Source organism: Dipodomys spectabilis, unplaced genomic scaffold, assembly GCF_019054845.1.
Source record: "Dipodomys spectabilis isolate Male_0828 unplaced genomic scaffold, ASM1905484v1 ptg000107l, whole genome shotgun sequence".
NCBI classification, from domain to species: Eukaryota; Metazoa; Chordata; class Mammalia; order Rodentia; family Heteromyidae; genus Dipodomys; species Dipodomys spectabilis.
Window position 1 is genome coordinate 26,565 of NW_024870784.1, and position 17,453 is coordinate 44,017.

The window sequence follows — 17,453 nt, forward strand, 5'->3', positions numbered from 1 at the left end:
AGGATGGGAGGCAGTGAGAAGCAGGGGAGAGCTCACCAGAGGCCGGAAGACACTTAGGAGTGGCGACTGTGACACTGCACGGTGAGTGTGTGTGTATTTTCACAACAGATCAGACAGTATCCTGTAAGTATGTGTAGTGTAGTACTTGTCAATTGGACCTCAGTCAATCTGTTTTTGAAAAGCATGTGAAGGTAGGATGTAAGCCAACACAGGCACCAACAGATTTTGCCAGCTGGAATTTCAGCTTGGGAACTCTCTGCAGTGAAGGAAGCATCTCAGGGGCAGAGGCCGGGCGAAGCAGTGAGCATCCTCACTAACACTCCATACATCCTCATTAGGGCAGCAAGGACACTGTGTGCTAAATTGCCTTCCTCCTGAATAATGATAAGCAGTTCTATGCAGCAAGCTTTCCCAGAACAGGATTAATTAATTTGTTTACTGGAAAGCCAGAGGGGCTATTTTAATTTGAACATAGCTAATTCATTAACGACCCTCTCATAAACACAACAAAAGGTCAAGGTTGACACATCTTCCAAAGTGGAAGCTGGCAGGTGAACCAGTTCAGCCCATGCTGAGGTTCCTAGCCTTTTATTAGCCATGCAAGCAGGATATTTGGGTTCCTGGAGCTCGGCATTAAAAGCGCTCTCACTATACAACCCAAGGAAGCACCAGAACTTGCCAAAGAGTCCATAAGACCCCCCCTTCCCCCACCCCCAAGAGGCTGGATTTCACCTATAGGACAACCCCACCCCACCCCCATCCCCACCCCCACCCCTGGCCACCAGATAAAGCAACAAGGACAAAGCTCACCTTAAACTGATCCACTTTCTCAAGCTTTTCCAAATCAGGTACCAGTCTCACTCCATCTTCTAGAGTTTTAAGAAACTCTACTTGAAACTCTACCATTTCTGTTAAATTTCCAAAGAGCACATCGAGCTGAAAGAGGAATAGAAAAAAAAAATCTTTCCATCTGCCATTGAGTGTGCAGAAACTATTTCTATCCAACTGTAAGATTTTTCTATCAGTATTTATGAACTAGGGTAATGGTTTTCCTACCTGCTCCTTTATCTTCAAGACTATATTAAGGCTTAACAGGAAAGTACTTGGCTTGCATTATCACAGCTAGGCAAATTCAAAATGCTTCCAGTATTACACATATTTCCTATTCCTGCCTTCCTCCCAGCAGGTCAACCTGTAGTGTGAGCCTCATCAAGCAAAGACAAAATGCACCCTTACCTCATCTTGGGTGAGAAACGTCTCTTTCTGAAGAGGCTTCAGATATCTTTCCATGAGACAGTTTAAGTCCTGAAAGACAAAAGAATACCTCCATAGCACATTGAAAAGTCTGGAAAGAATCTAAAGGAAAGAAGAAGAAAAAAGCACATCATGCCCCAATGCTAACAAGATCCAAATATAAATCTACCTCTTCTGCAAATACCTTAGGTTCTTCATGCTATGTGGTCTTCACGGAATCCCTAGAAGTCATTTTGGATCTAGACATTAGGAACAAGTAGGGTTGTATCCCAAGAAAACTTTATTTGCAAAAGCAGACAGCAGGCTGAATTTAGCTCCAGGGCCACAATTTGCTAGTTTAGACTAAAATGCATGCTAGGTGCTGGTGGCTCACACCTGTAACCCTAGCTACTCAGGAGACTGAGATCTGAGGGTCATAGTTACAAGCCAGCCTAGGCAGAAAACCCCATGAGACTCTTATGTCCAATTAACCATCAGAAAGTAAGAAGTGAAGCTGTAGCTCAAGTACTAGAGTCTTGAATAAAAAAGCTAAAGGATAGCACCCAGGCCCTAAATTCAAGCTCCTGGACCAGTACCCCCTCCTCCCCAAAAAAACCCAAAAGCCAGATTACACTGCTTCCACTTAGGGAAGGTAACAACGTAACTAAACCAGAATAAATGATAGCTGACACCTTTCTACCTAGACTTAGATGAAGACCATGATAATGTCTTTGACTTAAATGAGATTCTGACCAAGCACTGGTGGCTCATGTCTATAACCGTCTGGAAGCTGAGATCGTGGATCATGATTTTAAGCCAACCCAGACAAGACAAACCCCAAAGAGATTATCTCCAATTAAACAGCAAAAAGCCAGAAGTGAAGGTATGGTTTAAGTGGTAGAGTGCTAGCCTTGAGGAGAAAAGCCTAAGCAAGAAGGTGAGGTCCTGAGTTCAAGCTTCAGTACTGCTGGGGGCAGGGGAGGAGAAAGTGAGTATAAATATATAGCTAGCCACTACAACAAATTACAAGAAACAGGACATATGCATAGACAAGGGATAGACAAGGGAACTATGGACTAGAACAAGGAGCAAGAACAAACAATAAAATTCCTCCTCTAAGCAAGGCGCCAGTGGTTCAGGTCTGTAAATCCTAGCTACTCAGAAGGCTGAAATCTGAGGACTGAAGGCAGCCTGTGCAGGATAAAGTCCATGAGACCACTTAACCTCCAAAAAGCCAGAAGTGAAGCTGTGGCTCAAGTGATAGAGCACAAGCCTTGAGCACAAAAGCTCGAGGACAGCACCCAGGCCCTGTGTTCAAGCTCCAGGACTAGTACCAAAAAAAAACCAAACAAACAAAAGTAAACGGTTCTGTTTTTATATTAGATCTATAAAAACATACATATGTAACAAGGCTAGAAGAATAACTTTACATTCATCATCACTTCTGCATATTCATATTCATTGCAATACATCATCTGATTCTAAATTGCTGCAAGTGGGCTAAAATTCAAAAGGAAAGCCAATATTCAGGCAGAAGGCCCAATTCCACAGGAGAGCCTAGGATTCCAGATCCCCACAATCTGGCCTTGTCAGTCACAGACAGCATGGCCACACTCAAGACAGACAAGCTGTGGATTTTCTAGAAGGGCAGGGCAGGGAGGCGGGGCCTGGACGTACTTTGACGTAGGTACGCTCGGTCTCCAGGAGCTCGCAGATGACCTTCCGCAGCTTGTCCGCGTCTGACAGTTGTCTCATGGTGGCCAGCTGAGGCCCCGTGGCGTCCTGAGGCGACGGGCTCGTGTCAGACGAGCTCATCTCGTGCAAACTGCGGCAAAACGCAGCCACCTGCTCCGTGCTCTTTGGAGATGAGACAAGACAGAGGTAGTTAGCCATTGGACAGTTGGGACAAAGGAGGGCCCGAGAGGTGACGTAACTTGCTCAATGTGATGTGCTAGTGGTGTCAAAGCTGAAACAAGCACAACCTATGGGATTTTTGGTTGTTGTTTGTTTTTTCAGTTCTGAGGATTAAACCCATGCCTCCAGGATGCCAGGCAAGAGTTCTACCCCTAAGCCACATCCCCAAGCCTAAGCCTAGAGCCTTCACCCACAATCGGATCACACGGGGCACAAGGGAATTCATCATCATCAGACCCAGTTCAGGGCACAACCTCCTTACTTTGTAATGCTGAGGATAACCCCTTCCTATGTGCATTAAAAAATTTCTTTATTTAGGACAGCTATATCCAATGTGGTGTGTTTTGTTTGTTAAGTTTCTCTAACTCTAGATTCTACAAAGGGAAAAAGGCGTAATCCTCTGAGAAGAGGGAAATGGGCTTCAAACAAGTGCATGTAAGAGACAGAGAGACAGAGAGCGAGGGACAGAGACAGAGACAGAAACAGACAGGCAGAAACAGAGATAGTGAGAGAGATGATCCAGGTTGAGTGTGGTCACTTACATCTGTAACCTTAGCTACTTGGAAGGCAAAGATAGGAAGGATTACAGTTTTAGGCTAGCATGGATAAAAAATTATAGAGACCCCCATCTCAATGAGTAAGCTGGGTTTGATTGTGTATGTCTGTATAGAATCTAAGAAGAAGAATAGATAAGAGGATCACCTTCAGGCTAGCTATGGACAGGAAAAAAAAACACAAAAAACAAGCCCTGTCTAAAAATAATCTAAAAGCAAAATAAAGCTGGAGGTGTGGCTCAAGTGGTAGAGCTCTTAGCAAGTGCAAGGCCCCGAGTTCAGATCCCCATACTGCCAATTTTTTCTGAAGGGGAGGGGGAGATGAAGAGAGATGATTCAGATGAAGACTGGTAAGTTTACTCAAGTGTTTGCCATCTAATTAGTTTAGGACTAAACTAAGGGGTGGTTTTCTCCCTTGGAGTGTACTAGAACCATCTGGGGGCATTTAAAACCTCCAGTACCCAGTGCACAGCACAGAGCATTTAAATAAAAATCTCTGCAGAGGGACGTGCCAGGGCCAGCATGTTCAAGGCTCCCTGTGGAATTGCTCCAGAGCTATTCTGGAGCCCGAGTCTAGTCTATTTGTGCAAATGTACTTCTTTAAAGTACATAAAGTAGTGGAGAACTCCTTAAGGATCGCAGTCGTTTCTTGGACTGCTCTTCTATTGTCCAATTCCAAGCTAGGCAGAATGGCCACATTTCTAGTATACTAGTGCATATAAAGAATTCCTTCTTAGGATGAGGGAGGAGGCTCACCCCTGTAATCCTAGCTACTACTCAAGAGGCAAAGATCAGGAGGATAGAGGTTCAAGGATAGGCCAGGCAAAGCTTTCAAGATAGCATCTCAACAGAAAAATGGCCAAGCAAGTTGGCTTACACCTGTCATCCCCAAGGGAGAAAGTACTAAGATCTGATCTTAAAAATACTAGAAGCAGAAAAGACTAGAGGTATGACTCAAGGGCAAGGCCTTGAGTTCAACACTTCAGTTCTGCCCAGAAAAATAATAGTAATTTGAAAAAAAAAAAAAACACAAGTATTTCTTTGTCATCCAGGAAGGAGAGGAAACCCCTCCCCGAAACAATAGCAGCTACACAGAGTGCTGAGAGTTAAGCCTGGCATGTGTGAAGGGCAGGAAGGCTACAAGGACACTATTCCATGGAGCTATTTTTAAACACAGAAAACAACGAACATTAAGGAATCTTTCTCTTATTTGCATATGCAAAAAAAAGCATGAAGACTGCACAGGTCAGGGAAAGTCGTAACTTAGCAAGGATGCACTGATTAGGAAAGAGCAAAGCTAGGACCCAAACCACAGAGCCGTTGTTTCAATTCTTTTACCATGGCTCTGCTTAGTTGTTGATATTGAAAACCCAGCCAGAAAGTGTTAGTTGTCTGCCGGTGGCTCCATTCTCCATTCTCTATGCAGGTGTGTCAGATACCAACCACCCCCCAAAGTCCCGCAGGTGACTGTGGAAACCCACTCAAATGGCCCCAACTGTTTGCTATCTGAATTTCATCTCAAGAAGGCTGTTTTAAAAGAGATGGATGTTTTTTGTCATCAAGGATTCTTTTTCTAGAAATGAACTGTAAGCTTTTTGTTAGTTCTGATAGGATTTGTTAAATGCGTGTTATCTGTAGCATACATTCATAGGACACTGTCATAAAAATTCAAAAGGAAGCCAGGTGTTAGTGGTTCATACCTGTCATCCTAACTGTTCAGAAGGCTGAGATCTGAGGATCATCATTCTAAGTGAGCCCAGACAGGAAAGCCCATGAGCTCTTACCACCAACTAACCAGCAGAGAGCCACTAGTAGAGCTGGAGGCTGGAGGTGGAGCTGTGTGGCTCAAGTGGTTCAAGTAACAACCTTGAACAAATAACTAAGTGACAGTGCCCAGGTCCTGAGTTCAAGCCTCAGTGCTGGCACATACACATCCCAAAGCAAATAAATAATAGGAAATCATCTGTTTTCAATGATAAAAACAAAAGACAACTTAGTGCAATGCCGTTACAGGAAAGGTTACCTCTCTCCTGCTAACCCCTTAATCAAATTATGGCTTCTACCAAGAAAGACAGCAACCCCCCTCCCCTCATCTGTGGGGTCACTAGACCAGATTTCGATGATCTGATATCTGAAAAGTATTCAAATCTGTCTTGGCTTTTTCATGAGAAATCATGAGGCCATATTCAACAATATTTATGGGCGGGGCACTGGTGGCTCGCGCCTATAATCCTAGCTATTCAGAAGGCTGAGATGTGAGGACTGCAGTTCAAAGACAGCTGGGCAGAAAAGTCTGAGACTTTTAATTAACAACCAGAAAAGCTAGAAGTAGAGCTGTGGTTCAAGGTGGCAGAGTGCTAGCCTTGAGCAAAAAGCTCTGCCATAGTAGTCAGGCCTTTAGTTGAAGTTCTATAACCAACAACTACAAAGAAAAATGCTCTGTCTGGCACTGGTGGCTCAGGCCTGTAATCCCAGCTGCTCCGGAGGCTGAGTGAGATCTGAGGATCAGGTTGAAAGCCACTCAGGGGTGGGGCAGGGGGGGGGCAGGGGGGGTGTAAAGGAGTCTGTGAGACTCTTATCTCCAGAAGTCAGAAATGGAGCTGTGGCTCAAAGTGGTAGAGAATTAGCCTTGAGTAAAAAACTGAAGGACAGCACCCAGGCCCTGAATTCAACCCTACAACAGACAAAACATAAAAATAAAAATTAGAAAAAAATTTTTGTGATAGGATATTATCATGATAGTTTATATTCTTACATTTTCTCATGTATCTTCAGTATTACATTGTTCTAGTTTATCATTAGTTGTTGTTAATCTCTTTATCATTCCTAACTTATAACTTAAGCTTGACCATAGACAGACACGCATAGAGGGAAAGGGTATAAGTGGGATTTGGAAGTATCTACCATTTTAGGCAACAAAGTAGAAAGCTCAGAAAGGGGGAACAATTGTACCTTCGCATTCCAGGGGACACTTGTGACTCCTGGGATCTTCCCTGGCATCACATTCCTCAGCCCCGGGGAGCTTTGGCTAGAGGCTCCCAAGGGAGCAGGGGACAAGGTCGCTTCCTCCCCCCCCCCATTGGCAGCCATTTCACCCCAACTCACTGGCTCAAGGTGTGAGCCTTCATGTGTGTCCCTAGAAGCCAGGTCCAAATGGATAGAATCACTTTCCTGTCAAAGTGTATTATTTGAATACAGAATAAACTAGAATTCACAAGTTATAGACTCTGCAGGAGATTAGTTATGAAGCTCTTATCCTTCTGTTTGGCAGGAAAAGAATGAACTGAAAAGAATGTGATGAATTCAAGACTTTTCCTATTCTAAAACATTAACCCCCCCCCAATCTCTTGTTGGTGAAATGACAAAGGCAGGGCTCCCCTGGCGCAGCCCTAAGTTAGAGGTGTTCTATGTCATTATTTGGCTTTCAAATCTCCTGTCCCCCAACCTGCCCACACCACCACCGTAGCTCAAGTTTTCACGTAGGTCAAAAATCCACCCAAGCACTGCTACCACAAATGCCCAACCAGGCAATCTGGGTTGGAGAGCGCTACAAGCAGGCAGACAGCTCCTCCGTCAGCCCCAAGCCTGCAAGGCAAGAGGAAGATCGCTGGGAGTGCTCCAGAGCAAAAAAGCACCAGTCTCCCCCCAGTGAAGGCCTGCAATCAGTCACCCTGGAGACCGAAGTGCACTCCCAGACACTTAAGAGCTGAAAACCCTCAGAGGGTGAGCAGAGCCCTGTCAGGACAGACAATTTTCCAACCTTCAGAGAAGACAGGACAATGGAGAGGAAATGGGTCACCTTACCCCGGCCAGTGTGAAGCTGGGGCTTTTATAATATCCTTTTCCTCCTGGGGGAGATGAAAAGAAAGTACAAAAACGGAAAGGGGGCAGACTTTTAAGGACACATTATCAACACAAGCCACCCAGCTGTTAAAGCCTTCCTGTTATGCAACCACCCAAGGCAGTGTCTGCTTCAGATGAACCAGGTTCCAAAACGGTTCTCTGACCGATTTAACACATCCCACAGACTTAAAAGCACCAACAGTGGCCTCAAATCCTATGCTTTCATGTAGGCTTATTTTGGGGAGATACAAACCGAAGTGATGTGTGTCCTCATAAATTCAGATCCCCAAATACCCAGGAGTAGCTCTTTTATTGTTATTTTTCGTCACTTTTTCAAAATCTCTCCAACAAACTTCAAAATAGAAAAGTCCAGGATGGATAGACTGACTTGGCAAATCAAGGCTCACTTGCTATTTTCAAAAATTAAATTTCACTCCAATATTTGACACATATTCTGTATTAGCACAAAACCAGTACATAGCTTGATTTGATTTTGTTAAACTATTTCATGCCATCAGCCCACGACATTTTCTTTTTAGAGTTAATATTTACTTATAGGCTCTGACTTACAGACCTAGGTCAGCTAACATTAAACTGTTAACACATCCCTGAGCTAGCCTTTACATTCACCTTCTAGTCAAGTCTACAGAAATAAAGCCAAAAGCACTTAAAGCTTCGAGGGTGGGGATGGGCTTCCAGCAAAACAACACACTTTAAACTCCAAGAGCCAATAGAACGTGGCAGAGGGGATTTGCAGTGACAATTATTTATTGGGGGGGAGGGGGGGAAACTACACCTTTTTGCCATTTAAATATCAAACAATAAATGGCAAGATTCTAAGCCAAATCACCTGCACACCAATGACTGACAGCATTACATACACAAAAGAAAAGGAAAAAAAAAAGTGCTACAATACATATTCTGTGACAAGCAAAGTCTCCTAAAAGCAAATATGGGGAAGGAGGCTGGGTGCCAGTGGCTCACACCTGTAATCCTAGCAGTTCAGGAAGCTGAGATCAGATGCTCAGTTTGAAGCCAGCTCAAGCAGAAAAGTCCATGAGACTCTCGTCTCCATTTAACCAGCAAAAGAGAGCTGAAAGTGGAGCTGTAACTCAAGTGGTAGAAGGCTAGCCTTGAGAGAAAAAGCTAAGAGGCACTGCCCAGTCCCTGAGATTCAGCCCCAGAACCAACACACACACATACACAACACACAAACAAATAATAATAGTAATAATAATAGGGAAAGGGAATGAGAATAATCACCCCTCCCTGAAATCAGAAACAATTCCACTGACACCCAGCACCTCCACAGGTCTAGAGGGACCCTACACAGCAGACATGCTCACCAGATGCAAAGTACGGTAGACTGAGTCACCAGACCTGTCCCCGTTTTCCGTCCTGGGCTTGCGCTTTATTTTCCACAGTGCAGACATCATCAGGAATATATTCTCATGACAATTACTTCCACCACCTTCTGAGCTCGGCTCGGAAAGAGAAGTTTCTCAAAAGGCTCAAGGAACACCAAACCCCTTCCAGCTGGGCAGAGAGCATCCTCTCCCCAGGACACCCCATGCCCATTCCCTGCTAAGTCTGCAGCCACATGTCAATGCGGACAGGACAAGGATCAATTGCGACCCCTACTACAGCAGCATCTGCTTCCCGTCCAGGCCTCTGGGAGACTGTCAAAAGCAAAACCGTGGACAAGAAAGCAGGCTTTGACTTCACCTGGCTAAACAACAAAAGTTCCGGGAAGCCCCCAGCCAACTCAGGCCAGAAAACAAAGCACTGAGCACCTCCTGGGATGCAGGATACACTGGAGCCGCTCTGCCCTGCAGCTAGCTTCAGCTGATTGGCCAGCATCCTGCACAGTAATAGCGGGCCCGCCCCTGCCCCGCTCAGACAACTTGGCAGCTCTCCTCCCTGGTGAAAGGTGAGGAGGGAGGTGCAGGCACCATGGCACAAAAGGTGTTCTTTAAGAAGGGACAAGTTCGGATGCGAAGGGGAAACAAAGGAGGAGGCTACAATGCTTGATAAGAAATGTACTCATTATTTTGCCCATGTAATTGTAACCCCTCTGTACAGTATTTTCACAATTAAAAAAAAAAAGAATGTACAAGTTCAAGACGTTATGTCGAAAAATGAACTTTACAACTTTGGCCTGGGGGGTGGGGGAGGGGGTGGGGGTGCAGGGATGAGAGAGGGGAAGGGATGGGAAGGGGAAACAAAGGAGGAGGCAACAATGCTTGGTAAGAAATGTACTCATTACCTTGCCCATTTAATTGTAACCCCTCTGTACGGTATGTTCACAATAAAAAAAAAAAAGAATGTACAAGTTCACACTTTGCACTACAGTGTGGTTCTTTTAAAAGTAGACATCTCTGAGATGATTCCCTCCCCTCCCCCCCAAAAAAACCAAAAAACTACCTATTTGGATTAAAAAGGAAAACAAAATTAAAAGGTCATTCTAAATGGAAATATTCTAAAAGAATTCTAATAGATTTGCTAAGCAGAAAGCAGAACAGTAGCTGCCCAGAGCCTGGAATGTAAAGCACAGGATTCCACAGCCCCAAACCAATGAGCATTGTGTTGTACAAGTAAGCTTTCAATTAGAAGCTGGCATAGGGGGAGGGGAGGGAAGTGAGGCTCATCAGAGGAAGAAAGGGAAAGGCCCCCAGATTGCTCTGCCACAGGACAGTTCCCCCTACACTCCCTCTCTGGGCTGTGACATTCTGATATCATCCCCTCTGAGCTAAAGAACATAATTATCCACTTACTCCACCCTAAAAGAACACTGGAGCCAAGCACTAGTGGCTCATACCTGTAATCCTAGCTACTCAGGAGGTTGAGATCTGAGGGTCATGGTGTGAAGCCAGCTCAGGAAACAAAAAACTGTATGAAACTCTTATCTCCAATTAACCAGCAAAAAGCTAGAAGTGGTACTGTGTGGCGCAAGTGGTAGTGTGTTAGCTTTGAGCAAACATGCTACTGGAGAACAAACACCCTGGCCCTGAGTTCAAGCCCCCCCCCTAAAAAAACCTCCCAAAATATCACAAAACTACCGTCTAAATTGTATTTATTACTAGGGCTTAAACTCAAGATCTCAAGCTCTCGCCTGGCTTTTTTGTTCATAGGTGGTACTCTACCACTTACTTAATTGGAAATAAGAATATCTCAGATTTGTCCGCCCAGGGTGGCTTTTAAACTGTGATCCTCAGATCTCAGTCTCTTGAGTAACTACCAAAAACTTCCATTTAAAACACTGGATAAAATATATATAGAATGTCAACACACTGTCTTTATTCTAGCTACAATCTGTGTTTCATAAAGCATGAATGGACAAAACAAAACATAAAACAACCACAAGATCAACAGCATTACCCACTCAGCCGGAGGTGGGGAGACATGGGCTACTAGTATCTGTTTACTCACTAGTTATATTTACATATCCAATGAATATGAGTACATTTAAACAAGGCTATAGCATTTTTCTACACTTCAGCATATTGACACAGGAGATGCAATTAAAAAAAATTAACCTTAATCAAAAGATACCTACAAAACACAGCATTAGGAAATTATGTAAGTGGTTCATTCATGGCTGTGTCTCTAAAACTACTAATAAATTATTTTCTTCTTTTATGAACCCTGGTACTTAACACCAGACCTTAACACTCCTACCAAAAGGTATTTTTGTTGTACTTTTGTTTTCTTCTTTTTTTGTGTGTCAGTGCTGGGGCTTGAATTCAGGACCTATCTCTTAGTTTCTTCCCTTAAGGCAGGTGCTCTACCACTTGAGCCAAAACTCGACTTCCAGCATTCTGGTGGGTAACTGGAGAAAAAAAGGTCTCCTAGACTTTCCTGCCCTGGCTGGCTTTGAACCTTTATCCTCAGATCTCAGCCTCCTGAGTAGCTAGGATTACAAGCGTGGATCAGCAGTATTGGGCTCAGAAGGTAGGTTTTAACACTGACCTAAATAACACAAAGGCTGGAGCCAAACCAATTTACCTTCCCCCCCCCCTTTTTTTTTCCATTATAGAGAGGTTATCTAATATACACAGAACATTAATGAGCTGGGAAGGTAGTTCAGTGGTAGAGCGCTTGCCTTGCATGCAAGAGGCCCTGGGTTCGATTCCTCAGCACCACATAAGCAAAAAGAAAAAAGCCAGAAGTGGAGCTGTGGCTCAAGTGGTAGAGGGCTAGCCTTGAGCTGAAGAGCTGAGGGACAGAGCGCAGGCCCAGAGTTCAGGCCCCATGACGGGACCCAAAAAAAAACAAAAAACAAAAAGAACATTAAATTAACATTACACAGTAGGACCCACTGGCCAGGATGGCAGGTAAAAGGTGAAATTTGTGTTTTCAAATATCCTAAGAGAGATATTTAATTCTCATCAGGAGCTACTTTAGTAAGAGAATTTAGGTTGCAAGATAAAATATTTCAAATAAAGAAATAATTTGGAGGGAAAATTTCTGGGTACAGCTCTGACCTTTGGTCCTGTCTGTCCCAGGTAAGTTCCAGGGCCCAGGAGGCAAGAGACGCACAGAGTTGAGCCTCAAAACCTGGGACTTTTCTCTTTCTGCCTCTCCTCTGCTAGACTTTCTATAAGAGTGCTGCCTGGAGAGACTCAGGACTCATTGATTTAAAGTGGAAACAAGCCAGGTGCCAGTGGCTCACATCTGTAATCCTAGTGACTCAGGAGGCTGAGATCTGAAGATGGAGGTTTGAAGTCAGCCTGGGCAGAAAAGCCCATGAGACTCTTATCTCCAATGAACCACCAAAAAGCAAGAGATGGAGCTATGGCTGAAGTAGCAGCACCCAGACCTAGAGTTCCAAGCCCTAGGACTGGCAAAATAATAATAATAATAAAAATAAAATAGCAACAGTATCTCTCAAAACCCCCAATTGGATAATAACACCAAGCCACTAGAGTGAAACAAAAACATTCCAAGTTAAAAAGAACTTAAAGACAAATGTTTCAGACACAGGAAAAGAGTTATCTTATCTGTGTACAGATTCCTCCATACTCCCCACAGAAGTGAATAAAAGCAATGTAAAAAATACATAAAAGTAATGTAAGCATGTTTTCCTTCCTTTCTGCCTTCCTTCCTTCCTCCCTCCCTCCCTCTCTCTGGCTATAAATGCAACATGCATTTCTATTGATCCACTTTTAGTTAATAACTAATAATAATGCTCTTCCTAAATAAAGGCAGACATATCATTATTTAAATATTTAATTTTATATTATGCCTAACTTAAGAAGACATCAAGAATGATAATCCTAGTCAGGAACCAGTAGCTACTCCAAAGGGCACAGTCTGAAGCTAACCCAGGCAATGAGGTCTAAGAGACTTCATCTCTAAAATAACCAGCTAAAAAAGAGGTTAGAGACATAGCTTGAATGGTAGAGTGCCAGCAGAGCAAGCAAGATGAGCAAACATGAGACTCTGAGTTCAAACTCTCAGACTCCCCTGCTGCCAGAATATTAATCCTATAACGAAGTGCTGAAGACAGTTAAAAAAAAACACAAAAACAAAACACAGGCATGGTGGTGCACTCTTGTAATATCAGCACTCAGGAGGCAAAGACAAGAAGATCAAGAGTTTGAGGCCAGCTTGGTTTGCATAGAGAAACCCTGTGGGCCTATCTCAGGAAGGAGGGAAGGGAAGGAAGAAGGGAGGAAGGGACAGAGGGAGAGAGGGAAGAAGAGAGAGGAGAGGGAGGAGAGAAGAGGGAGGGAGGGAGGGAGGGAGGGAGGGAGGGAGGGAGGGAGGGAGGGAGGAAAGGAAAGTCTTAGAGAAAGATAGGAATACACAGTAAGACAAAACAGGAGATACATAGAAAGAGTTCCTATTTTTATTTTTTTATGTGGTATGAAGGTTTGAATCCAGGGCCTCAAATTTGCTAGGCAAGCATGCTACAGCTTGAGCCATAGTCCCAGCCCTTTTGGCTTTAGTTTATTTCTCAGTGTCTTGACCTTCGGATTCTGATCATCCTTCCTCCACCTCTCGCATTGTTGTGAATACAGGTGTGAGCACTGCTCTCAGCCCAGAAATAGTTCATCTTTGGGTTGCATTTCCATTTGCCATAGTTATATTATTTGAGTCAATGATCAAATCACTGGGCAAAAGCAAGACTCACCCTGATTCTTCACATGAGTAAACCAAAGGTGTAATTTAAATTTATGCAATTTTTTCAGGTTACATGATTGCTAAGGGACAATCAGAAGAATGAAAGTTAACCAATCAGATTGACATAACTGCCAATATGACTTGGAAAGATGAATAACTATGGAAAAAAATCATATACAATTGAGTTTTTAGGAAGGAAGTCTTCTGAAGGTACAAGTTTTGTTTTGTTGTTGTTGGTGGTGGTGGTGGTGGTGTGAGTGTGCACCAGTAGTGGGGCTTGAACTCAGGACCTGGGTGCTATCCCTTAGCTTTACTTGAGGCTGGCACTCTACCACTTCACCACAGTTCTACTTCTGGCTTCTTGCTGGTTAATTAGATATAAAAATCTGATAGGCTTTCTTGTCCAGGCCAGCTTCATACCATAATCCTCAGATCTCAGCCTCCTGAGCTAGGATTATAGCAGTGAGCCACTGGCACCTGGCAGGTGAAAGGTGTTTAAAGTGCATTGTGTTTTAGAGACCGTAATGGAAAGGGTTTCTGATGCACAGAACTCTTCATGAAGAAGAACAGAAATGGCTGAATTACGGCTAATAATGTGAGTGTTCAGAATCAAAGTATCAGAAGAATACCTTTTTCTCCCAGTGCTCAACTGAAGAACTATCTGTTTGGATTCATAAAAAGAAAAAAAAAATATGCCTTTAATAACAGCCGCTCACAGGTCATTCCACAGCAGCTCGTTACAGAAACCCTAAGTAGCAAGAAAATACAGCGGACTCAATCACACCCATTTTGGATGCAGTCTCATTCCTACACAAATGAAGACATGAGAAGGAAGAGAGATGAACTGGTGTCATTAAGTGGGAGCTCCAACAGTGGCTGAGAGGAGAGGAAAAGGCCCTCAATTCATTACGAGTGATTTCTACCCTCTCTTCTCACACACGGCGTATTACCAAGGCTGGCATTTGGATTTCATAGCCAGCCATTTAGCACAAACGCTTCATCCGGGGAGCGAGGGGCCAACCAAGCCATGCAGCTGCAGAGGTGGCAGGTAGCTGCATTCCCCCGTGATTCAGGACATGTAATGTGCAAATGAAAACCTCTCACCTTGCTGCTGTGATCCGTCTCATCTGAAGACTCCATATCTGGCCCTTCGGTGTCTTCCGGAGCCGTGTCTGCGCTGCTGCCCTGCTCGCTGCAGAGGCTGTGTCCTGCCAGAGGAAACCACAGGAAAACGTGGGTCTAAGTGAAAAGCCATGGCTGGAAGGCACCCCTGTGATGGACAACTGGGGAGTCCAGCTCAGGAAGTGGGTGCCTATTGTCAGACCTGCCAGGTACAAAGCACATTCTCCATTCAAGAGATGATCATTTGAAGCCAAGCACTGGTGGCTCACACCTGTCATCCTAGCTACCCAGGAGGCTGAGATCTGAGGATCACGTTTTGAAGCCAACCCAGACAGGAAAGTCCGTGAGACTCTTCTCTCCAAGAAACTACTCACAAACAGCCAGAAGTGGCACTGTGGCCCAATTGGTAGAGCACTAGCCTTGAGCCAAAGAAGCTTAGGGACAGCGTCCAGGCCTAGTGTCCAAGCCCCAGGACTGGCGAAAGATGAAAGAAAGAAAGAAAGAGGGGGGGAGGGAGGGAGGGAGGGAGGGAGGGAGGGAGGGAGGGAGGGAGGGAGGGAGGGAGGAAGGAAGGAAGGAAGGATCATTTTAGTTATTACTATTTTATTTCAATTACATTTTATAATGTATAATATATTCAAAATTTATATATATATTCAAAAATACACAATCATCATTGTTGTGAAATTTCTACACCTTTCCACAACCGACTCTCACCACCCCACACACGTCTTCTGTTGAAGCCGACGACCCAGGCCAAGTGAATGGTATTGGTATATAATGGTTGAACTTTGGGGAGATAAACATCAGCTTAAGTCTTGAGCAAGGACCTGCTGATGATGGGGTTAGTGTCCTTATGTGGGGAAGAGACTGAACCAGGGACCAGTGGTTCATATCTACAATCCCAGCAACTAAGGAATCTGAGATCTGAAGACTGAGGTTCAAAGCCATCCTGAGCATGAAAGTCAGTGAGCCTCTTTTCTCCAATTTATCACCAAAAAACAAAAAAGCAGGAAGTAGAACTGTAGCTCAAGTGGTAGAGAGAGTACTAGCCTTGAGCAAAAATAAGCTAAACAAAATAAAAATAAAGCTAAAAATAAGCTAAACCCAGGTCCTGAATTCAGGCCGTTATCAGTGCGCATGTGTACACACAGAGGAGGAGACTGACATGCTCTCTTTCTCTTCCTGCCATGGGAGGACACAGAAAGATGGAGGCCGTCTTCCAGATAGGACAAGAGCCCTCGCCAGGGAACCAGAAGGATCAGCATGTGGAAAGCACGACCCGTGACCCATAACAGGGAACACAGAGCTGACTGAGAGCTTCTTTGCATCAAGTGAGATGAGTAATCCACACAGGAATTGCAACTTTTGATTTTGAAGTTTCTTGCAATTTGCTATTCTCTTTTAATCGCACTTGGTCATGTATAATAAGGTAAGCTTACAAAACTTACTCTGGCAAACAGAACTTCCAAGCTGAAACTATAGACACAGAATTACACTCCTACCCCCAAAAGGAGCTGCGAGTATGGCTCAGTGGTACGATGCTTGCCTCGCACACACAAAGCCCTAGATTTGATCTCCAGTACTCCCTAGATAAACAAGATGCTCTTCAAGAAAGAGATTATAGGGCTGGGAAGGTGGCTCAGTGGTAGAGCGCTTGCCTTGCATGCATGAGGCCCTGGGTTCGATTCCTCAGTGCCACGTAATCAAAAAGAAAAAAGCCGGAAGTGGCGCTGTGGCTCAAGTGGTAGAGCGCTAGCCTTTAGCTGAAGAGCTGAGGGACAGCGCCCAGGCCCAGAGTTCAGGCCCCACAACCAGACCAAAAATAAAAAGAAAGAGACTATAATAAGGACTTCTGAGAAACAAAGAATGAGAACATTTACCACAAATAGAACCTTACTAAAAGAAAATTCTCTAAAGGATATAATTTAGAGGAAAAAATAGTTATGTAATCTTTAAAAAAATCTAGTATACAAGCTAAAATGATGAAGCGTTGACAGGACTTACAAAACCTTGAAGAATGGGTGGGGCTGGGATAAAAGAGAGGGGGAGAATGACAGAAGGGGTGACAGGGATGAAGATGCATCAAAGCTGACATGCTGAATTGAAACCCCTTTGTACAACTAAAAGATGATTTTTAAAAGAAATTAAAATAAAACCACTGGGGCTGGGAAGGTGGCTCAGTGGTAGAGCACCTGCCTTCCATGCATGAGGCCCTGGGTTCGATTCCTCAGCACCACATAAGCAAAAAGAAAAAAAGCCGGAAGTGGCACCGTGGCTCAAGTGGTAGAGCGCTAGCCTTGAGCTGAAGAGCTGAGGGACAGTGCTCAGGCCCAGAGTTCAGACCCCATGACCGGACCATAAATAAATAAATAAATAAATAAATAAATAAAACCACCATCTATCTCCCAGCCCCAAAAAGGCACGGTTTGGATTGTTAAGAAAAAACACTCTTAAGATACACTCAAAACAGAGTTGAGGGAAATTATACTTAAAGTGCTGTATAAGAACTTTATGATTTATGAGAACAGAAGACCAGTGGTAGTTTCTATAAGGGTAAGAATATAGTTCAAATTTTAAGAGCTACTACTAAAAGAATGCAAGAATAGATTATGTAAGCAGAAAGAAAAATTTTAAGTGCAGTGCAGAACTGTTAAATAA

The 17,453-nt window shown here is 44.0% G+C and overlaps 1 protein-coding gene across 1 annotated transcript in view; it reads right to left on the minus strand.

Annotated features, from left to right (window-relative positions):
* Window positions 1–17,453, minus strand: part of Tiam1 (TIAM Rac1 associated GEF 1) — a 347,016-nt gene that overhangs the window by 22,222 nt on the left and 307,341 nt on the right. The window contains exons 17-20 of the mRNA XM_042687299.1: window positions 14,775–14,878; window positions 2,911–3,090; window positions 1,237–1,305; window positions 811–936 (exon numbers count right to left, since the gene is read on the minus strand). Coding sequence (XP_042543233.1) covers window positions 811–936; window positions 1,237–1,305; window positions 2,911–3,090; window positions 14,775–14,878 — 479 coding nt within the window. The remainder of the gene's footprint in view (window positions 1–810; window positions 937–1,236; window positions 1,306–2,910; window positions 3,091–14,774; window positions 14,879–17,453) is intronic.